At 43.5% G+C, this 24,349-nt stretch overlaps 2 protein-coding genes across 2 annotated transcripts; both read right to left on the bottom strand.

Moving 5' to 3' along the window:
• Positions 1-537: 537 nt before the first annotated feature.
• Positions 538-1,869, bottom strand: LOC117759813 (protein NLRC3-like; the record flags this gene model as incomplete). Its single annotated transcript, XM_034582241.1, has 2 exons — positions 538-872; positions 915-1,869. Coding segments are annotated over 2 exons (1,290 nt in total), but the record flags the coding sequence as incomplete, so codon positions are not given.
• Positions 1,870-13,457: 11,588 nt separating this feature from the next.
• On the bottom strand, positions 13,458-20,438 carry LOC117760592 (protein NLRC3-like; the record flags this gene model as incomplete). The annotated part of the gene is made up of 4 exons (XM_034583715.1): positions 13,458-13,473; positions 14,764-14,808; positions 18,392-18,565; positions 19,153-20,438. Coding segments are annotated over 4 exons (1,521 nt in total), but the record flags the coding sequence as incomplete, so codon positions are not given.
• Positions 20,439-24,349: the final 3,911 nt, after the last annotated feature.

Raw genomic sequence — 24,349 nt, 5'->3', positions numbered from 1 at the left:
TTTCAGTGGTCAAAGGTCAAAGGTTACAGTGACCTCATATTATTGTGAAGTCAACATGTCAGGAACCTGGAGGGACGGACACTGCACTGGTTGGTGGTGGCGTACAAATGCAGGGTGGGAATTCTAGTTTGACAAGAAAGAAGAATAAACTATATTTCCTGCTTCTTCAGTTTAAAGGAACCGTCAGTGATTCTCATCCAAAACACTGATTCAGTGATCGTCTGCTCACTCTGTGCTAGCTGTTTGCTCATATATATATATATACAGTATACACAATAATCTCCCTTGCACCCCACATGGTCGTATGAACAATGAGAATGTATATGTAAACATAATAATAACTTTATTACACACACACACACACACACACACACACACACACACACACACACAGAAAGGCTGCACACACAGTGTTGACCACTGCAACACCATGCTGCCCAAAACAATGAGAACCATTTAACACTGAGTGTATTTGAAGAACGACTCATCTCCACTGATTGAACATGTTATTGATCATGTCTGGACTCACTCAGCCTTCCTGCAGTTCCTCACAGCTGGGATCAGTCTCCGTCGACCCTGGTCTGATGTGTTGAACTTCTTCAGGTCCAACTCATCCAGAACCTCCTCTGACATCTGCAGCATGTAGGCCAGAGCTGAGCAGTGGATCTCAGAGAGTTTCTCCTTTGATTTGTTCTCTGACGTCAGGAACTGTTGCATCTGCTGATGAACTGAGTGGTCGTTCATCTCAGTCAGACAGTGGAAGATGTTGATGCTTCTGTCAGGAGAAATGTCATCACTCTGCATCTCCTTCAGGTTGTTGATGACTCTCTGGATGATCTTTGGATTGTTCCCTGTCCGACCCAGCAGGCCTCCTAAGACTCTCTGGATGATCTTTGGATTCTTCTCTGTCCGACCCAGCAGGTCTCCTAAGACTCTCTGGTTGGACTCCAGACTGAGGCCGTGAAGGAAGCGGACAAACAGGTCCAGATGACCATTTGTACTGGTGAGGGATTTCTTCATGGTTCTCTTCAGGAGGTCATCCAGGGAGAAGGTACCCCATGTGTTCCCATATGTTCCCAAGAAGTAGTTGAGTTCTTCTGTGTTCCTCTTGGTGTAACAGTGGAACATGTAGACTGCAGCCAGAAACTCCTGAACACTCAGATGAACAAAGCAGTAGACTGATTTCTGGAAGATCACACACTCTCTTCTGAAGATCTCAGTACAAACTCCTGAGTACACCGAGGCCTCTGTGACATTAAGACCACACCGCTCCAGGTCTTCTTGGTAGAACATGATGTTTCCTTCCTCCAGATGTTTAAGCGCCAGCCTCCCCAGCTTCAGAAGAACGTCCCTGTCAGCCTCTGTCAGCTGCTGTGGAGTCGTCTCATGTCCCTCACCGTACTTGTTGTTCTTCCTCTTTGTCTGAACCAGCAGGAAGTGTGAGTACAGGTCAGTCAGGGTCTTGGGCAGCTCTCCTCTCTGGTCTGTGGTCAACATGTGCTCCAGAACTGTAGCACTGATCCAGCAGAAGACTGGGACTTGACACATGATGTGGAGGCTCCTGGACGTCTTGATGTGTGAGATGATTCTGCTGCACAGCTCTTCATCACTGAATCTCCTCCTGAAGTACTCCTCCTTCTGGGCGTCAGTGAAGCCTCGTACTTCTGTGACCCTGTCGACACATGCAGGAGGGATCTGATTGGCCGCCGCAGGTCTGGAGGTTATCCAGACGAGAGCCGAGGGAAGCAGATTCCCCTGGATGAGGTTTGTCAGCAGCACGTTGACTGATGACCTCTGTGTGACATCAGACACAAGCTCCCTGTGGTTGAAGTCCAGAGAAAGTCTGCTTTCATCCAGGCCGTCAAAGATGAACAAAGGTTTACAGACAGCGAGCGTCTCTGCCGTGAGCTTCTGTAACGCTGGATGGAAAACACGGAGCAGCGTGAGAAGACTGTGCTGCTGGTCTTTCACCAGGTTCAGCTCCCTGAACGAAAGCACAGTCAGCAGACCCACATCTTGGTTTTCTAAACCCTCGGCCCAGTCCAGAGTGAACTTCTGCACCGAGAAGGTTTTTCCAACGCCAGCGACGCCGTTGGTCAGGACGACTCTGATGCTGCTCTGCTGGTCAGTTGAGGCTTTAAAGATGTCGTGGCACTTGATGGGAGCGTCGTGGAGGCTCTTCATCTTGGAAGCCGTCTCAAGCTGCCTCACCTCATGTTGAGTATTAACCTCTTCACTCTGTCCCTCTGTGATGTAGAGCTCAGTGTAGATCCTGTTGAGGAGGGTTCTACTTCCTGTGTCATCAGTTCCTTCAGTCACATGTTCACATCTCCTCCTCAGACTGAGCTTATGTTCATCTAAAACCTCCTGCAGACCACGATCTGCTGAAAGACAAGAAACAATGTCAGAGACAGAGAATCTGAGAATCTGCTGATTGTTTTCATCAGATACAGAAAAACTACAGAAAATAAAAGCTTTTTAACTTTGTGCTTTTATAACGATGTTAAATGTTGATGCTGTATGAAGGAACAAAATAAAACCACATGTGCTGTTGTCAGAAGTGAAGACATCAGCAGACACATGTACAGTGCTGCTCTGACCGGCTGTCTGAGCTCCAGCTCCTGTTCTGGATCTTTGTCCACACTGGGGACAGGAGGAGTCCCCTGAAGAGCCAGACTGGTCCCAGTATGAGGTGATGCACTGTCTGCAGAACCAGTGTCCACAGCTGGTGGAGACTGGATCCTTCAGGACGTCCTGACACGAAGCACAGCAGGACGACTGCTCCTCCTCAGAAACATGCCTCCTCTTCCTCTCTCTGTGAAGACATTTCCTGATAACTCACACATCACAGTCACAGGTTGTCATTACTTCTGTCAAGGAGGTTTTGTTTTCACCCAGTATGTTCGTGTGTTGGTTGGTTCGTTAGTGGGATTATAAAAAACGACAGATTACCAGTAAACTTGGTGGAAGGTTGTGGTCTGTGAACCAGATCTGGGGGGGGGGGGGGGGGGGGGGGGGTTCCTCTTTCATAGACATGTTCAGAGGACTGATGTTTACCAGTGTGTGGAATTTGGTGCAGATCCAAATCAAAATGAGTCTCTAGTGAATCTCAAAGTGGTTTCATAAGGAGCGTGTTGGTTCTTGGTGGAGGTCTGAGCTCTTTGAGTGATTCTGAGAGATTAGTCACCAACTTCAATGAAGCTGTGTCCTAATGCAGGGGCCACACTAGAGGAAACTAAATCCTCTTCAGAGCAGGTCACAGTAGAAACAGTCTCTTACTCTGTGTGTGAGGGTCCAGGTTCATTACTGAAGTTTACAGGAGGACGATCCATGGACCAGTCACTCTTCAGAGACACACAGCTGGACCCTGGAGACTCTGCTCTCAGTCTGTGGTCCTGACCTCTGCAAACACAAACATGTTTTTATTCAAAACACATCATTCACTGGTTCATTCTCTGAGGATTCAGTTTGGAGGTTCACATGTTTGGAGCAGGTCTCTTACTTTGTGTGTGAGGGTCCAACTTGCTCTGAAATGTCCTCGTCCATGTTACACCGGGCCGGCTGCGGCTCAGTTGTGGTTCAGGCCACGCTGCTCTTCTAGATGTTCAAGGTCTGGTCTATTTCCTTCTCGTCCTGCGCTCAGTTTACAGCAGAACACAGTGAAATGACCTTTCACACCAGTTTCAATGTTTATCTGTTGAAAACGTCACAAACACAAATATTTGCAACACTTCCTGTAGCCTACCCATTTCCAAATAAAAGCACTCCAGCATTTCTGTCGACTGATTCAAGTCATTAATTTTTAAATGTTTTTATTGTGAAATAGATGCAGGGCTTCATAGTTTGTAGTACTGGTATTTATTTGAGTACACAGGACTACTTATATACAAGGAAATACAGTGATCACATCAGAAACCTCAGGAAGGAAGTAGTTACATTAAAAGTAAAAAACTTCAGGTGAAGGACAATAGTCTCTCTCTCTCTCTCTCTCTCTCTCTCTCTCTCTCTCTATCTATCTCTCTCTATCTCTCTCTCTCTCTCTCTCTCTCTCTCTCTCTCTCTCTCTCTCTCTCTCTCTGTCTCTCTCTCTCTCTCTCTCTCTCTCTCTCTCTCTCTCTCTCTCTCTCTACAGTGAGAGTCTGACAGTAAAACTTTCAGAAAGTTGTGTTCACACTCACCTGCTCACTTTTCTTCCTTCTGCTCATCCAGATGAAAATGGAGTCTGACACTTCCCTGTTCTCAGGCTCCTCCTCCCTGTTGAACCAGTTCACACTTGAAACCACCCAATCCAGTTCATACACATGAAGATGAACTGGTTCACAGTTCATGTTTTATTGTGATGGTTATGATGTCTATGACAAACTTAGGATCATGTATTTAGTTAATAATGGACGGTGTGGGATCCTGAATCCAGATGTTCACTTTAACACTGAGTCCTGACTGTGAGCGTCTCCTGGGACTGAGCCGTACAATGTTAGTTTTCATGATGTTTAAATGAGCCTCATAAACTTTAACTGTAACAACATCATGTTCAAACAAAAGATAAATGACTTTGATCTGCTGGTTCTGCAGCTTGAAGACATTTTCATTAAAGAGGTGAAGAAAGATCTACACTGAGATGTAAAACCAAAGTCTGGCCACTAGGTGGCGGCCTCCTCACAGACATGGCTGTGAAATGTGAAATGAGTGGCAGTTGTAAATTATTTTAGTTTTTCAAATCCAGAGTTGTTCTTTTAAATTGGTTCACAAAAATAATTTTTAAAATTTATAAAAAAATAAAAAAATAAATAAAATGAACAACACTTCATTTTACAGATGTGAGATTAATGGTTAAGTGTGTTTAGATCTTTCTTCAAAATATTAAAGACATAAAAACTGCTGTTTAGTGTTTTCTTCTTTTATGAGACCGAGCAGCTCTTCATCATTTCACCTCATTTGTGTTACTTTACTGTTTTTCCTCTTCAAATAAAAACAGAAAATGAAATCTGGACAAAATAAATGAGTAAATAAACACATCATCTATTGCTTCATATAATAAACGTGACTTTCTTTATTTCCGTGTTGAGTTGTTGTTGAGAGGAAACTTGAATGTTGTGTCAGCTGAGTGAAACTAAAAACTCTGAGCTGCTTGTGAACGTGTCTCTGTGGGTTGAGAGAAACATGAGTCATTTAAAAAACTGAGGAGTTGATGACACCTGGGATTTAATTTAATATTTAAATCTCAGCTGAGACACAGAATATTAATAATATATATATATATAATAATATCAACCGCTGGGCGGAGCTAACACGTCACAGAAACAACCATCAGCACGTGCAGTGTTAAAGGAGAGAGAGAGAGAGAGAGAGAGAGAGAGGCAGGAGGAAGCTGCAGCTGTTTCTTTTCTCAGTGATGTTACACAAACACAGAGAGATGGACTGAGAGAGTTTTATTCAGAGGAAGAAGAAGAAGAAGAAGAAGAAGAGGACGAAGAAGAGGAGGAAGAAGAAGAAGAAGAGGGAGAAGAAGAGGAGGAATAAGAGGGAGAAGAGGAAGAGGGAGAAGAAGAGGAGGAAGAAGAGGGAGAAGAGGAAGATGCTGTGTTTCTCTGCATCGTTTTCATCAGTGAAAGTGATAAACCTCTGGACTTGTGATGGGGTGAATCTGAATCTGAGGAGGATGCTGATGAACGAGTGAGTAAACTTATCAACACTAATATTAACATTAAAAGAAGAACAGAATAAAAGAGGTGAAGAGATTAGAGAACATGTGAGAGTTTAAAATATAATTATATTGATTATAAAAGAATTTAAAAAGAATAGGCAATAAAATAGAAGTAATTTCAATTTAAACTTTGTTTTTTGCCAATTCCTGTATGATTTTGACGATATATCAGAGTCAAAGGTTTTTAGAGACGATTTTGGATGTGTTATTATTATTATTATTATTATTATAACAACAATAACAGTGGTGTTTTATTTATCCAGAGCTTTTAACGATGCTCTGGATCTTTAACTCACAGAGAAAGCAAATAGTTTTCTCTTTTTTTCATTATATTTGTTGGTTTTCATAAGTCAACAGGACAACAACATGCAAACACAACAATCAGCAAAACAAAAAACTGACTTCTATCAAACCTAATCTACATGAAATAAAACTAAATAATACAAAATAAAACTAGAATCTCTTTTTCATCACTTTGAAGTAATTATAAATCTGAATATACAGTTTTTATGAATAAAATGTTCTATAAATCAGGCTGTAAATTATATGAACAAATAACATTATATGAATTATATTAACAAACCCTTAAGGAAAAAGACCTTCAGAATAAAAACAGGAATAAAACTGCAATAAAACTACTAAAGATTCAGAATATGAAGAAAAAAATATTTTTAAGCCTTTAAATATTTATACTGTGATTTTAATCTACAAACACAAACGTTAATCAAATACAAATCTCAATGTTCACTTTGAATATTTTATGTCCTCTCGTCTGAAACAAAACATGAAGCCAAAATCTCAAACTGGACCCGAGCGTGAACAGATTTCTTTTGTCTGGAGTGAAGTGAAGTTGCGTCATGTTCGGGTGTCGAAGGGAGTTTGTTATCGAAGGTGTGTTTTTCTTCTTCTCTCCACCGCTGAGATTTCAAGCCGCTGAGCTTCCTCGTGCTGAATTATAGATCAACTTTATTTCTGTGTGAGCAGCAGGCGGCTCCCTGAGGCCTCAGCATGGCTCCTTCATCGACCAGGGGGAGGGGCCACATGGTCTCACTGTTTGTTTGGGGGCAGTGCATGATGGGAAAAAAGAGGAAACTAGAAGGTCACTCATGCATGAATTAGAAAATCTGTGATAATGTTGAAAAATTAGATAAGATAAGATGAGATGAGATGAGATGAGATGAGATGAGACGAGACGAGATAAGATAAGACAAGATAAGATAAGATAAGATAAGACAAGATAAGATAAGATAAGATAAGATAAGATAAGATAAGGTAAGATAAGATAATCCTTTATTTGTCCCACAATGTGGAAATTTGCAATATTACAGCAGCAAGAGTCAAAAATATGCATCAGTAAGAAATAATAAGTAACATTCATTATGTGTAAGTGTAAGAAAAATATAGAAATAGAAATATAAAAATATGAGTGGAATAAAAGCTAATAATGGGACGTACCACATCAGAGAGCATTATGCAAAATGTGGGGGGTGGGGGGGGGGGGTAAGGTGTGGATCACTGAGGTGTTTCAGGAGCTTCAGGAGCTTTATCTTTTTCACTTAACTAACATGTACAAGTTCCTCAAAGCTTCGCTCCAACATCCTCGAGGAGCAATGACTCCTCACTACATCGGCCTCCGTCCTCTAACGGATGAGAGAGAAGGAGAAACTGGATTAAACAGCAGCAGGAAGAAGAGAAGAGGTGAAGTCCGGCTGCTCTGTTAAAAACACCATCAAGTCCACGTTAGGTTCAACACCTGTCTGAGACGAGGCCCTTTCCTGCAGCGCACACTCACAGACTATAACATCATTACATCTCACTCTCAGGGTGGAGCTCCTCCGTCCTGTCGGAGCAGCACTGCACAGATCTGATGTTTACACCAGGAGACGGAGAGAAGAACATGAAGGAGAAAAGACGGAGCCAGATCATTTCTGTTTTCCCTGGAACTTGATCAGTAAGAACAGTTGAAGCTGCACCAGAGGCTGTGACTGAAGGTCGGTTCCTTCACAGCGACACAAGGCTCCTTCAAATGCAGCAGACACCTATCCCACAATCCTTTGCACTTCGGTGACTGAACTGTTTTTCAAAGCAACAAAGGCGACGGCGATCAATGAGACCAGAACCTCTGATGTTTATACTTTTAAACTTAAGTCTCCGGCTTCAACTCAACTGAGCAGCTGACGGTGTACGTGATAAAACCCAAAACAAGGGGCATTCAAACTGCAGTTCTGTTGCTAGGTAACAGAAGTTAGGGCGGGACAAGCTGGCGACGAAAGAGGAAATCCTCCGTATACCAGACTGGCTCATTTCCGTTCGGCCTTTGCGGTCGACGTGGCCGACCAAGGATGTGACCCCTGAATTTGAACACAGCTTACGTAACGTTCACTGAGCAACGGCGCCCTCTTCAGGCACACGTGGGATTCAATCTGTTGAGCTACGTGTCCGAGCGACGAAGCAGTTTTTATGTAGAGAAAAAAACAAAGTATTGATGTGTTGATGCGTCGTCCATGAACTGAAATCAATAAAGATGGATGACACATCTCCACTTCCTCGCACAATCCAGGAATGAAGCCAAAATACCAGCTGCTAACTCGGAGTAATTAAGGGTCCATGACCTAAACTGTAACCAGCCACCAGGGGGCGGTCGAGACACTTTGGCTTCACTTTTGGGAGCAGTCACATTGTCCATCTTTATTTAGTCACTGATAAAAATGATCCCACAGTTTTATGTAAAATTTTCTTCGTGTTGTAGGTTTACATTGTGAAAAGTGTGTGTGTGTGTGTGTGTGTGTGTGTGTGTGTGTGTGTGTGTGTGTGTCTGTACTTACAAACATTGGCTTATGTTAAATGAGACTAAATCTGAATTGAAGCATCTCTGAGCAGAACTCTCTGTTTTGGCTCGTTCCGTTTACTCAGCTCAGACGTGGACTCACTCACATTCAGTCTCAGGATCTAATTTCAAGTCAAAGTCTTTTGGGCTCAGGTCCAGTGAACATTGAGCTTTTATTGACACTGTGTGGTCCATCCAATCAGTGTGTGACTGTCTGCTGCATTCAGATGAAGTTAAGAAGCACATGTGACGAAAAGAAAAGATCCGAGTCACGTCCAGGCCTCGATTTAAAAAGTATTTAAAGCTGCGATTAGTCAAAATGATCACAATACTAAAAACAAATCAAATACCTGCAGCTAAAGAACAAGGAAAGACACACAACCACTGAGGACTGATATTTATGAGTGCAATTTGGTGCAGATCCAAATAAAAATCAGGATCTAGTAAATTTGAATGTGGTTTCAGGTGTGTGGTCTCGTTTTCTCCTTGTCACCTTTATTCTCAGACTCACCTGAGTTGCGTCTTTTCCCCTCCACAGTCGGTAACCATGGTGAAGGAGAGCGTGCCCCGCTGGGTCCACCGGGACTCTGACGAGGGTCTGATCCATGTGAACGTCGGAGGCCTGAAGAGGAGCCTGTGCTCCACCGCGCTGAAGAAGTTCCCAGACACCAGACTGGGAAAACTGCTGTCATGTGACTCGGAGGAGGACATTCTGCAGGTGGGTCAGGTTTTCACACAAATGTCGGGATAATATCGTCCTGACATGTTGTGTAGTTGGTGTTTGTGAAGCAGCAGCAGCAGGTTGTCGGGTCCGACTCGTTCAAACAGGAACATGTGGGGAACATCCAGGCGAGGGGCGGAGCCTGTAGAGCAGCAGGAGGCCGGACATGACGTATAAACTCTGCTGTGGAAAGATCAGTGTTGTTGTTTACAGCTCATCCACACCGGCGTCGGCCCTCATCACCAGAAGATCTGGAACCTCCTCGTGTTTCCAAGTTGACGTCTTCGTCTTCTACGTGTACGGCTCCTCTTCTTCATCCTGAGATGTTTGTTCTTCCAGTTTCACGTCCGTCACATGTTAGAATGTTCCAGACCTTTTCCAGCTGTTTTCTAACATCGACTCACTCTCACATTTTCTGACATATTTATCTGGAGAAACTGACTCTGAACATTTGTTGTCATGAACTTCACAATGTTCACTATTCTTCTTTACTTCACCAGAGACTCTGTGTTTCTCGTGTGAAGAAGCAGAGCAGATTGTTCGGAACTCTGAAAACATCTTCAACTGAATATTTAAAGGTCCAGTGTGTAAGATTTAGGTGAAAGGATCTATTGACAGAAAGAGACTGAATATAACATAATCCTAATGATGTTTTCACAAGTTTCATCTAAACTGTACAAATTATTGTTTTCTTGACCCTAGAATGGGCCTTTATATTTGAATACTTTATATTTACATCAGGAGCAGGTCCTCTCTACGGAGGCAGCCATGTTTTTTACAGTAGCCCAGACTGGACAAACTAAAGCTTTTGAGATTCAAGGAAAACTGAAGGTACCACAGGTTCTCTCTCATGTTTGGAGGGAAGGGGGGTGTTCAGCTACACACTGAACCTTTAAGAAAATCACAAAAAAACGTATAAAGCGTAAAAAAGTGTCAAATAACAAATTGATGAAGAAGCATTTTACTGTCCTCTTCAAAATAAGTTGCTATAATGTATCATCAGGATTTTATATTATAATTTTTTATAATTGTTATTATTTTTAACTTAATATTAGTATGACATTTTCCCGCTGAATTCTCACGCTGACATTTTACCAGGAGGCTGCAGGAAAAATGTCAGAAAATGCAGCAACAGACATTCGTACATTTGCATTCTCACATATTGCCCCTTTCAAAATATTGTGTAAAATCCCGCCAGATGAATTCCTCACATTGTGGCTCATGAAAGTCAAACTTGATGAGGCTGAGATAGAAGAAGACGTGGTTAAAAAACTAAATATAGGTATAAATGTTTAACTTCTCTTTCTCCTGCTTGTTGTCCCCAGAAGTTCAGATGCACTCGTCCAATACTATTTGAGACTCAGCATCTGGGGTAAAAAATGTGTAAAATTATACAGTATATGTATATTTTTGTTAACATTTTTCAGTCAGTTGACGTAAAGCCTGAAGAGAACATTTTGGGTTGGTTTGTGTCTGTACAGACTATAAAAAGCACTTTGCATTTTTTATTTTGGTACTTGTACTTGTACTTTTGATACTTAAGTACATTTCAACACCAGATACTTATGATACCTAAGTACATTTAATATGAGCGACTTTAAGACTTTGACTCAAGTCATTTTCTTACAGGTGAATTTAACTTTTACCGGAGTCACTTTCAGGTAAGATATCTGTACTTTTACTCAAGTACGTCTTTCAAGTACTTTATACACCACTGGTTCCGCCCCACACTGTATTTAGCAGCTCGCTGCTGAACACAAACACAATGAAGCCGTTAGTGTGGTTATTAATAATGATATGAAGAATTAGAGCAGCTGCGTTAATGAGCTGACAAAGCAACAACACTCTGGACCAATGGAGTCAACACATCGATGCTAACGCTAACAGGAAGAGCTAAGTGACCAACTCAGAGGAACTGACTCTGAACAGGAAGGAATCTGTGAGTCAGTGTGAAACACGTTCAGTTCGCTTCATGTGTGAAACTGGTTCAAATGAAAGACTCTGTTAAAACGCTGTTTGCTGTAGTGACGTATAGCAGCTCCTCCCCCTGAGTTCCTCCAATCAGCTGAGTGATGAGCTTCACGTGCTGCAGGTGTGTGGGACCACTGCTCCGGGATCTTCTTCTGCTGTCATGGAGGGTGGCACCTAAGGTTCAAGGTGCATTAGCGCCCCCTACTGTGCTGGAGTGTTTGGTCTGCGGAAATACATGAAGACAAATAAAAAACCCTTCAACTTAAATCCTCCTCATTGATCCAGTTTCTTTTAAAAACTCAAACTTTGTATTTCGCTTCCTCAATACTGAACAGATTCTTTAGGTTTAACATTTCCTCAGCTGCTTCTGTAGCTTTTCTCTTTCTCTTTATATTCCTGATGCTCCACACTTTCTTCCCCTGAGCCACATTCACACTGATGGATGCTATTAAATGATTGTTGTGTTTAATCCTGTGAGTCCTCATCTTCACCTTGATATGACTGTTTGCACTCTGCTGTTTTAATCATTGTTTTCATTCATCCCACTTTTTGTTTTGTTTCATATCGATGATCCTTTTCCTCCCTCATGGTTTTTCCAGTCAGTCATGATGTTGCTTGTAATTCCTGCTTTAGCTTGGGCCTCACTGAAAGCTTCCTCTATGACTCTCTCCTGTTTGAAAGATTGTTTTGTCCATTTCATTGCCCTCGATGCTCAGTGAGCTGGGATCCACACGAACCGGACTTCTGTTTGTGTGTGATGTCGTCTGAATAGTGTCTGGTGTGTTTCATACAGTGTATCTGCTCTGCTGTGGGATGACTGTACTGATACCAATGCTGATTAATCTGGTTTTGCTCTGTCCACTGTGATGCCATTGCTATTGCCAACATCTCAACTGGATATACTGTGATCTGCTGTTCTTTCCTTTATATTTAGATTTAATTCTGGGACAACAAACCCAGTCTTTCCATTCTTTGGCTCCTTTGATCCATCTCTATATTGGGAACAGAGTATTATGTGTAGTCCTTAACCTTCCCTCCTGCTACGGGAACTCAGAGTATCACCAGATTTCAACACACAGGAATACATGCATCTGAATACACTGGCATTTCATTTCTTAAATTACAACCTGGTTTACAATTGGTTTGAAGTTAATTAGTTATTATGGTGCACACACCACAAGGCACTGCATTGCAGTGCGGAGCACAAGGACGTTTGTATAAAATCCTTGTTTTCTATGAAATATCGTAAAAAGTTTCCTCTGAGACTTAAAGATGCTGTGCTCTTCATCGACTCTTCTTCATACTGTAAATGTGACATTCACTTTTCTTCTGGTTGTTTCCATTATGTCAAACTGGTGATTTTGTTCTTTTACCTGCACCAAGGACGAGATGTTTCCACCTGTTTGTTTGCAAGAGGAAAGAAAACCAGAGTCATGATTCCAGTGAAGTCGGTGGAAGGATGTTTATTGAGCATTAAAGCAGAGACAAGTAGAAACAGGACTTTTCTCTCTGAGATGTTTTTCTTCTCGTTACATCTGGTTGGTCACAGAGGAAATGATCCATGTGTTTGACTCATAGACTGAATATAAAGGCTTTGACTGGGATGTTCTGCTGTTATACTACAGCGCCACCTGTGGGTCAAAAGTAGAAAAGCAACCACCGCTCTGCAGCTGATGCAGAAATGAAAACGTCCCATTTTTAAGTCCAGAGTTTTGATCTTTTGTGTCAAAGACAAAACTCTGATTTTAAACTCAAAGTGATTTCAATGTGTTTAACTTTGTGTGGAACTAAATCAATTTGTGACGTGAATCCAGGAACTTTAAGATCATAAACAAACATATACACAGAATGTGGTTCTACACACATGGAGACATACTGAGGGACAAAGGTGGACAATAATAAAGACAAACTTAAATACACTGTATGTGACTCTTTATAGAGGGTTTATATATTCTGCTTGTGTCATTTCAATAAACACATTCTTCATGTGAATAAACACAATCGGGGCAAGAAGGTTGCTGGTTTGAATCCAGTTCAGATGGGGTCTTCCTGTGTGGAGTCTGCATGTTCTCCCCGTGTTTTCTCCAGGTGCTCCGGCTTCATCTCACAAACACATGCAGATTAGGGGTTGTGTAGATTGGAGACTACACACAAGCTGCTGCTGCTTCAGCCTCTGGATCCTCAGGACACAGCTCAGCCTCCGTCCACACACACTGTCCTCTTCACACTCACCTTCACACAGACCTCCATCTGTTGAGAGAAGAAGACATCAGTGTTCCAGAGACTCACTTCATCAGCTGTGAGTCAGTGATGCAGCACATCCAGTAGAAAGAGCAGCAGGGACTTCAGTCCTGTTCAGAGGTGGAGCAGCTTCCTCTCTGCTTCATGTTCACGTGTTGGAATGAACACGCTAAGAGCTAAGTGTGTTTCCTCTGCATGTCAAAGTGCAGAGTGGACACCTGAGAGGTGGATTTACTGCTGTTACAGGTGAAGATATGTTTCACTGTGTGTTGATGAACATCTGCTTCTGACAAACTGGGACCAGATGAGACAGATGGACCTCAGCAGAGGTTCTGGTCTGTATAAAGAGCTCCTGGTTACCATGGTGCGGACACACACTGTCTCACTGACTCTGAGGACACACACTGTCTCACTGTCTCTGAGGACACACACTGTCCCACTGATTCTGAAGACACACACTGACTCTGAGGACACACACTGTCTCTGAGGACACACACTGTCTCACTGAATCTGAGGACACACACTGACTCTGAGGACACACACTGACTCACTGACTCTGAGGACACACACTGTCCCTGATGACACACACTGTCTCTGAGGACACACACACTGTCTCACTGACTCTGAGGACACACACTGTCTCACTGACTCTGAGGACACACACTGTCTCACTGTCTCTGAGGACACACACTGTGGTGGAAACCTCTGACATCACTCCTCAATAGAAACACATGGACCTATCTTCAGGAAGCTGACTGAGTGCATCTGGTGTTTTGGTGACAGGATGAGTCTGGAGAGATTGAGATGTTCTGGGTGAGTTAGAGATCAACTGAACCAACCAGACGTTGATTTAAACTTCCCTTATCCGTCCCTTTAAGGAGAGTGTGCACCACACAACAGTGGAGAGTCACTGTGGTCAGTGGGCGGAGCTTCAATACGGGTTGATCTCCAACTTAACCTGGAGCAGGTTAGCCGTTCATCAGAAGTTACCACGGTGATTTACCTCGTTAAGAAGTGGACGAGCTTCGTAGGACTGAAAAAACTAAACCTGAAGTTAACCTGATAACCACAAATCCTGCTTGGTAGCACAGACCCTGGATCTGTGATACTGACTGTGTTTAGTAACATACTGATGAAAGCAGCGTGGACTGACTCCAACCATCTACTGACCTCACAGTCTCCAGTCGACAGGTTGGACTCTGCTGTAGATCAAGCAGCTCCTTCACTCCTGAGTCCTGCAGGTCGTTGAAGCTCAGATCCAGTTCTCTCAGATGAGAGGGGTTTGACCTCAGAGCTGAAGCCAGAGAAGAACAGCTGATCTCTGACAGTCTGCAGTACTCCAACCTGGATAAAGAATAAAACTTAACTGTAAATTAAACTGAGTTCATGTGTGAAAATAACAGACACATATTCATGTCACACAGACTCATAACATGGAAGATAAATATGAAATCAGACATGTTGGACTAAAAACGAGTCCTGAACTAAACTCAGTGTTTTAACAAGTAGCTGAATATTTAAAATGTCACAAATTAATGAATGAATGGATTCATGTTATATATGAAGAGGAATTATGTTAAATTAGAATTAAATGAGATAAATTGTGTATAAATGGTGTTTTATAGATATGAGATCTACAAAAGTCAGTCAGTGAACTGACCTCAGAGTCTCCAGTCGACAGGTTGGACTCTGTAGAAAACCACACAGCTCCTTCACTCCTGAGTCCTGCAGGTCGTTGTTGTAGCTCAGATCCAGTTCTCTCAGATGAGAGGGGTTTGACCTCAGAGCTGAAGCCAGAGAAGAACAGCTGATCTCTGACAGTCTGCAGCTCCACAACCTGAATAAAGAATAAAACTTAATTGTAAATTCAACAGAGTTCATGTGTGAAAATAAAGGACTTTGACTAAACATCACTGTCTCTGTTTTCAGACCTGAAGTCAGAGTCAAGTTGTTCTGGACATTTTCTGGAACTTTTCCTGCAGCCTCCTAATAAAGTTTCTGAGTGAGTCCATGTGAGAATAGAGCAGGTGAATGTCCAGAGGATTCACAGAGAGCGAGTGGACGTGTTGAGGACACAAACACGTGACGGACGTGAAACTGGAAGAACACAAAGATCTCAGGATGAAGAAGAGGAGCCGTACACGTAGAAGACGAAGACGTCAACTTGGAAACACGAGGAGGTTCCAGAGCTTTTGGTGATGAGGGCCGATGCCGGTGTGGATGAGCTGTAAACAACAACACTGATCTTTCCACAGCAGAGTTTATACGTCATGTCCTGCCTCCTGCTGCTCCACCCGTTCTTCATATGTGAAAGTCAAACTCCAGAAAATGTCCAGACACTATTTTACAGAGTTCATGACTGAAAGCAGCTTGAAAGTCCTCGTGTCCTCGGGGTTCAGTTGTTTGTAATATGTAACTTCACCACTAGATGTCTCTAAATATCTTGCTGGACATGTTCAGGAGTCGTACACGTGAACAAGTGGACTACGTTCACATGTACGACACCTGGAGACGTCCCTAACTCCTTCATAGTGAACCTGTAACTTAACATAACTTAATGTAACCATGGTTACCATGGAGATATGTGTTTTGGCTCCGCCCCTCGTCTGAATGTTCCCACATGTTCCTGTTGCTGTGAACGAGTCGGACCCGGAGAATCTCCTGCTGCTGCTTCAGCTCCAGAAAATGTCCGACCCACTTGTCAGAACATGTTCCACAGTTGATGTGTGAAAGGGCGAGCAGTTCTATGATCATGTTTTCTTGAAGTGGCGATGATCTGAGCAGCAGTTTGACCAGTTGAAAGTGGTGCAGGGAGCCTGAGGAACACGTGTGGACAGGGCGGGACAGAGATCTAGTGGTGAAAAGATAAAGGCATGGACGACCCCGTGTAAGTCCTGAAACCAGAGGAAGGGTTTCATGTTGGAAATGAACCCAAAGTGGAAGAAACAGGGCTGAAGAACTTGGTCCGAAAAATAAAAGGAATCAAATATAATCAACTTGGACTCTGGACCCTGAGCCCAGTCCCAGAACACCAACGCAGCACGCTGTCATGTGGTCAGTCCACAGGACCACCGGGACAAGTCCTGGTTAGCTTCCACAGAAACATTACATGTACACATTGTCCAGCATTGGATTGTTTCTCTGTCAGTAAAACTTCAGTCACATTGAGCCTGACTCGGTCCTCAGCTCATTCTACAAACATCTCTCAGCTCAGTATCAGTGTTCACTGTTAGGAACACATGTTCTGCACTTTGACCTTCAAGCTCCAGTGTGGAAGATTCAGGTGAAAGGATCCATTGTTAGGAACTGAAGAGAAAAGAATCCTAGAGATGTTTTCACTAGTTTCATCTGAATTGTACCAACTGTTGTTTTTTTTACTTTAGAATGAGCCATTTATATTTATATACTTTATATTTACATACTTTATGTAAAAATACTTTATAGTTACATCAGGAGCGGGTCCTCTCTATGGAGGCAGCCATGTTTTGTACAGTAGCCCAGACTGGACAAACTAAATCTTTTGAGTTTCTATGACAACTGATGCTACCACAGGTTCTCTATCATGTTTGAAAAGGGGGGGTATTCAGCTGCAACATGACACTTCACCACTAGATGTCACTACATTCTACACACTGAACCTTTAACATTAAAACATGATGTCTGACCCGAGAGTCTCCAGTCGACAGGTTGGACTCTGTAGAAAACCACACAGCTCCTTCACTCCTGAGTCCTGCAGGTTGTTTCTTCTCAGATCCAGTCCTCTCAGATGAGAGGGGTTTGACCTCAGAGCTGAAGCCAGAGAAGAACATCTGATCTCTGACAGTCTGCAGCTCCTCAACCTGGATAAAGAATAAAACTTAACTGTGAATTAAACTGAGTTCATGTGTGAAAATAACAGACACATATTCATGTCAGCACAGACTCATAACATGGAAGATAAATATGAAATCAGACATGTTGGACTAAAAACGAGTCCTGATTCAGTACAAATAGATTATTTGGACCCGGTCTCTGTCCTGCAGATCAGTTTAGGAAATCCAGAACTAAACTCAGTGTTTTAACAAGTAGCTGAATATTTAAAATGTCACAAATTAATGAATGAATGGATTCAAGTTATGTATGAAGAGGAATTATGTTAAATTAGAATTAAATGAGATAAATTGTGTATAAATGGTGTTTTATAGATATGAGATCTACAAAAGTCAGTCAGTGAACTGACCCCAGAGTCTCCAGTCGACAGGTTGGACTCTGTAGAAAACCACACAGCTCCTTCACTCCTGAGTCCTGCAGGTTGTTGTTACTCAGATCCAGTTCTCTCAGATGAGAGGGGTTTGACCTCAGAGCTGAAGCCAGAGAAGAACAGCTGATCTCTGACAGTCTGCAGTGAATCAACCTGGATAAAGAAATATGAATATTAGAATGTGTCCTCCTGTTGTTGTGGATCGTCATCATGTCAACACAGACTCTCAACATGCTGCTGACCTCAGTCCAGTCTGTGACCTGAAGATAAATATCAGATCAGACATGTTGGACCATTGTTTCATTCATCAGCTTCTTCTCTGTGTGTTGGTCACTGAGCAGGTTTGTGTAATTAAACACTGTTTAAAGTCGGGATGGCTCCTGACAGTCACTTCCTGTTTGTTTCTATACTTATCAACTGTCCAACGTGTTTCAATAAGAACGTGTCTGATTTTGAAAACCTGAGGAGGACGAGTGCTCGGCCTCAGTCCACATGTTATTTACTGACACTTTCTTGATCAGGAGCAGGTGAGTGCAGGTGAATGGAGTTGATGAGGTGGACGTGACTGACAGGCTGAGTGAGGGACAGATGACTGAGGGACAGTGAGCAGAGCAGAACTGAGACAATTTAAATAAATAATGACCCAATAAGAAAGAAAGTCTGAAAAGTGAAGAAGGATTTAAGGACCTCAGAGTCTCCAGTCGACAGTTTGGACTCTCCAGTCCAGAACACAGCAGCTTCACTCCTGAATCCTGCAGCTCGTTGTTACTCAGATTCAGTTCTCTCAGATATGAGGGGTCTGACTTCAGAGCTGAGGCCACGACTTCACAGTGAGTCTCTGAGAGTCGACAACCAATGAGTCTGTAATTAAAGAAAATATCAAATCTGTGAGAATTAAATCAGAAAACACAACATTCATACAAAACGTGATCATGTGACCCTCACCCTGGTAAATCCCCTTTTTGTTAAAAACGCCTCAAGAGAATCCTTTCAGATTTGGTCCAAGCGTTCATTCAGACTAACAGAGGAACTCATTAGATTCAGGTGGTCAAAGGTCAAAGGTCAAGGTCACAGAACATGTTCATGGCCTCTTGAACATGATGTCTCAAGTCTGTCTTTAGGGGATTTCTTCACATTTTGACTCAAAGAGAAACTGATGGTGGTCAAAGGTCAAAGGTCACAGTGACCTCATATTATTGTGAATGCAACATGTCAGGAACCTGGAGGGACGGACACTGCACTGGTTGGTGGTGGCGAACAAACGCAGGGTGGGAACACACACACACACACACACACACACACACACACACACACACACACACACACACACACACACACACACACACACACACACACACACACACACACACACACACACACACACACACACACACACACACGACTCATCTCCACTGATTGAACATGTTATTGATCATGTCTGGACTCACCGAGCCTTCCTGCAGTTCCTCACAGCTGGGATCAGTCTCCATCGACCCTGGTCTGATGTGTTGAACTTCTCCAGGTCCAACTCATCCAGAACCTCCTCTGACATCTGCAGCATGTAGGCCAGAGCTGAGCAGTGGATCTCAGAGAGTTTCTCCTCTGATTTGTTCTCTGACGTCAGGAACTGTTGCATCTGCTGATGAACTGAGTGGTCGTTCATCTCAGTCAGACAGTGGAAGATGTTGATGCTTCTGTCAGGAGAAATGTCATCACTCTGCATCTCCTTCAGGTTGTTGATGACTCTCTGGATGATCTCTGGATTGTTCCCTGTCCGACCCAGCAGGCCTCCTAAGACTCTCTGGTTGGACTCCAGACTGAGGCCGTGAAGGAAGCGAACAAACAGGTCCAGATGACCATTTGTACTGGTGAGGGATTTCTCCATGGTTCTCTTCAGGAGGTCATCCAGGGAGAAAGTACCCCATGTGTTTCCATATGTTCCCAAGAAGTTGTTGAGTTCTTTTCTGTTCCTCTTGGTGTAACAGCGGAACATGTAGACTGCAGCCAGAAACTCCTGAACACTCAGATGAACAAAGCAGTAGACTGATTTCTGGAAGATCACACACTCTCTTCTGAAGATCTCAGTACAAACTCCTGAGTACACCGAGGCCTCTGGGACATTAAGACCACACCGCTCCAGGTCTTCTTGGTAGAACATGATGTTTCCTTCCTCCAGATGTTTAAGCGCCAGCCTCCCCAGCTTCAGAAGAACGTCCCTGTCAGTCCTCGTCAGCTGCTGTGGAGTCGTCTCATGTCCCTCATCGTACTTGTTGTTCTTCCTCTTTGTCTGAACCAGCAGGAAGTGTGAGTACAGGTCAGTCAGGGTTTTGGGCAGCTCTCCTCTCTGGTCTGTGGTCAACATGTGCTCCAGAACTGTAGCACTGATCCAGCAGAAGACTGGGATTTGACACATGATGTGGAGGCTCCTGGACGTCTTGATGTGTGAGATGATTCTGCTGCACAGCTCTTCATCACTGAATCTCCTCCTGAAGTACTCCTCCTTCTGGGCGTCAGTGAAGCCTCGTACTTCTGTGACCCTGTCAACACATGCAGGAGGGATCTGATTGGCCGCCGCAGGTCTGGAGGTTATCCAGACGAGAGCCGAGGGAAGCAGATTCCCCCGGATGAGGTTTGTCAGCAGCACGTTGACTGATGACCTCTGTGTGACATCAGACACAAGCTCCCTGTGGTTGAAGTCCAGAGGAAGTCTGCTTTCATCCAGGCCGTCAAAGATGAACAAAGGTTTACAGACAGTGAGCGTCTCTGCCGTGAGCTTCTGTAACGCTGGATGGAAAACACGGAGCAGCGTGAGAAGACTGTGCTGCTGGTCTTTCACCAGGTTCAGCTCCCTGAACGAAAGCACAGTCAGCAGACCCACATCTTGGTTTTCTAAACCCTCTGCCCAGTCCAGAGTGAACTTCTGCACCGAGAAGGTTTTTCCAACGCCAGCGACGCCGTTGGTCAGGACGACTCTGATGCTGCTCTGCTGGTCAGTTGAGGCTTTAAAGATGTCGTGGCACTTGATGGGAGTGTCGTGGAGGCTCTTCCTCTTGGAAGCCGTCTCAAGCTGCCTCACCTCATGTTCAGTATTAACCTCTTCACTCTGTCCCTCTGTGATGTAGAGCTCAGTGTAGATCCTGTTGAGGAGGGTTCTACTTCCTGTTTCCTCAGTTCCTTCAGTCACATGTTCACATCTCGTCCTCAAACTGAGCTTATGTTCATCTGAAACCTCCTGCAGACCACGATCTGCTGAAAGACAAGAAACAATGTCAGAGACAGAGAATCTGAGAATCTGCTGATTGTTTTCATCAGATACAGAAAAACTACAGAAAATAAAAGCTTTTTAACTTTGTGCTTTTATAACGATGTTAAATGTTGATGCTGTATGAAGGAACAAAATAAAACCACATGTGCTGTTGTCAGAAGTGAAGACATCAGCAGACACATGTACAGTGCTGCTCTGACCGGCTGTCTGAGCTCCAGCTCCTGTTCTGGATCTTTGTCCACACTGGGGACAGGAGGAGTCTCCTGAAGAACCAGACTGGTCCCAGTATGAGGTGATGCACTGTCTGCAGAACCAGTGTCCACAGCTGGTGGAGACTGGATCCTTCAGGACGTCCTGACACGAAGCACAGCAGGACGACTGCTCCTCCTCAGAAACATGACTCCTCTTCCTCTCTCTGTGAAGACATTTCCTGATAAGTCACATGTCACAGTCACAGGTTGTCATTACTTCTGTCAAGGAGGTTTTGTTTTCACCCAGTATGTTTGTGTGTTGGTTGGTTCATTAGTGGGATTATAAAAAACGACAGATTACCAGTAAACTTGGTGGAAGGTTGTGGTCTGTGAACCAGATCGGGGGGGGTGGGGGGTGTCCTCTTTCACAGACATGTTCAGAGGACTGATGTTTACCAGTGTGTGGAATTTGGTGCAGATCCAAATCAAAATGAGTCTCTAGTGAATCTCAAAGTGGTTTCATAAGGAGCGTGTTGGTTCTTGGTGGAGGTCTGAGCTCTTTGAGTGATTCTGAGAGATTAGTCACCAACTTCAATGAAGCTGTGTCCTAATGCAGGGGCCACACTAGAGGAAACTAAATCCTCTTCAGAGCAGGTCACAGTAGAAACAGTCTCTTACTTTGTGTGTGAGGGTCCAGGTTCATTACTGAAGTCTGGAGGACGATCCATGGACCAGTCGCTCTTCAGAGACACACAGCTGGACCCTGGAGACTCTGCTCTCAGTCTGTGGTCCTGACCTCTGCAAACACAAACATGTTTTTATTCAGAACACATCATTCACTGGTTCATTCTCTGAGGATTCAGTTTGGAGGTTCACATGTTTGGAGCAGGTCTCTTACTTTGTGTGTGAGGGTCCAACTTGCTCTGAAATGTCCTCGTCCATGTTACACCGGGCCGGCTGCGGCTCAGTTGTGGTTCAGGCCACGCTGCTCTTCTAGATGTTCAAGGTCTGGTCTATTTCCTTCTCGTTCTGCGCTCAGTTTACAGCAGAACACAGTGAAATGATCTTTCTCACCAGTTTCAATGTTTATCTGTTGAAAACGTCACAAACACAAATATTTGCAACACTTCCTGTAGCCTACCCATTTCCAAATAAAAGCACTCCAGCGTTTCTGTCGACTGATTCAATTCATTAATTTTTAAATGTTTTTATTGTGAAATAGATGCAGGGCTTCATAGTTTGTAGTACTGGTATTTATTTGAGTACACAGGACTTCTTATATACAAGGAAATACAGTGAACACATCAGAAACCTCAGGAAGGAAGTAGGTAAAGTTAAAAGTAAAAAACTTCAGGTGAAGGACAATAGGCTCTCTCTCTCTCTCTCTCTCTCTCTCTCTCTCTCTCTCTCTCTCTCTCTCTCTCTCTCAGACTTTACGTTGTCTTTCCTGACAAGTGACCTCAGGAATGACAGTAACAGTGAGAGTCTGACAGTAAAACTTTCAGAAAGTTGTGTTCACACTCACCTGCTCACTTTTCTTCCTTCTGCTCATCCAGGTGAAAATGGAGTCTGACACTTCCCTGTTCTCAGGCTCCTCCACCGGGTTGAACCAGTTCACACTTGAAACCACCCAGTTCAAAGTCCAGTTCATACCCATGAACATGAACTGGTTCACAGTTCATGTTTTATTGTGATGGTTATGATGTCGATGACAAACTTAGGATCATGTATTTAGTTAATAATGGACGGTGTGGGATCCTGAATCCAGATGTTCACTTTAACACTGAGTCCTGACTGTGAGCGTCTCCTGGGACTGAGCCGTACAATGTTAGTTTTCATGATGTTTAAATGAGCCTCATAAACTCTGGAATCAAACCAACACTCAGTTACTTCATGTGCTGTGTGATCAGCAGACGGATGTTAACACCAGGTGACACCACATTATGATTGACATCTAGTACCGTCCAATGGGTTCAGGGGGGCGTGTCATCGAGTCAGGCTCCACCCCCTGCTCCTCCAAATATGGTTACTTCTGGTTTCCAAAAACCAAGATGGCGCTGAACAAAAAGTCAAAGTGAGGCTTCAGAGCAGCAGCTCACCAACCAACCTGTGACGTCACGACAATTAAAAATTTGTAAAATTATACAGTATATGTATATTTTTGTTGTAATTTTTCAGTCAGTTGACGTAAAACCTGAAGAGAACAATTTTGGGTTGTTTATAAAACAGCCCTCCACAGAGTGACCTGTTTTGAGTGCCTGTTCCTTTAAATGCTAATGAGCCAGCTCCCCCCTCCCCCCTCTCCCCCCATGATTTTAAACGATATAAATTACATATTTTATATGATATAAATTATCAAATATGCATCCCATACTTTGTATTCCCCTTCTGTTGTCCTGGAGTTTTAATTTTCCCAATCACATAATTAAATGTCCCCCTCTGCCCCCCCACTACAAGCACACAAGCAGACAGACAGAGAGAGAAAGAGAGGGGTGGGTGGGGGGGGCTATGAAGACCACCATTCATCGCTGCTGAACACAAACACAATGAAGCCGTTAGTGAGTTTGGAAGATATATCACTACTGATATTGCTCATATACAAACATAAGATATATAACCTGCTCTACAGTGACAGAGCAGACGTACATGAAAGAGCTTTATTAAATGGAAACTTGCACAGTATTTGTAAAGCAGAGTAATAATACTGGACAGTTGGCGAAGATACAAAGAGAAAACACAGCTGGAGTCAAAATGTCTCGTACACAGCGGCTACAGGCCGAGAGGACGTTTGCATAGACGAGACAGGTTTGTGTCTCTGTGGACTTTTAAAGGGAGATTTTCATGTGAAGCTACATCTGAGGTCCACTGTCAAGTTCTGTCATCTATTAAAACGGGATCTACACCTGTCGGATAAATAAAAGATGTTCTATACAATGAGAAATTAGACAGAGGGCATGATGGGAAGGTGGAGTAGGCACAGAGAGGGGGGGGGGGTTATTAGATATGAAGCCGTGCAGCGAGTTGAGTCCGAGCTGCATCACGGCGGCCGCTCGTGGTCGTGTGGTTCGGATGTAAAAACAGAGCGAGGGAGCGTCTCTGCTAGTTTTCTGCGATAGCCCTTGTTTTCGAGTGTGTCCGAACAAAGTCAACACACCTCGGCCCCTCAGGTGACATCCAGGGGGCGCCACC

Source organism: Hippoglossus hippoglossus, chromosome 4 (assembly GCF_009819705.1).
Source record: "Hippoglossus hippoglossus isolate fHipHip1 chromosome 4, fHipHip1.pri, whole genome shotgun sequence".
NCBI classification, from domain to species: domain Eukaryota; kingdom Metazoa; phylum Chordata; class Actinopteri; order Pleuronectiformes; family Pleuronectidae; genus Hippoglossus; species Hippoglossus hippoglossus.
This window is presented reverse-complemented; position numbering and strand designations above follow the sequence as displayed.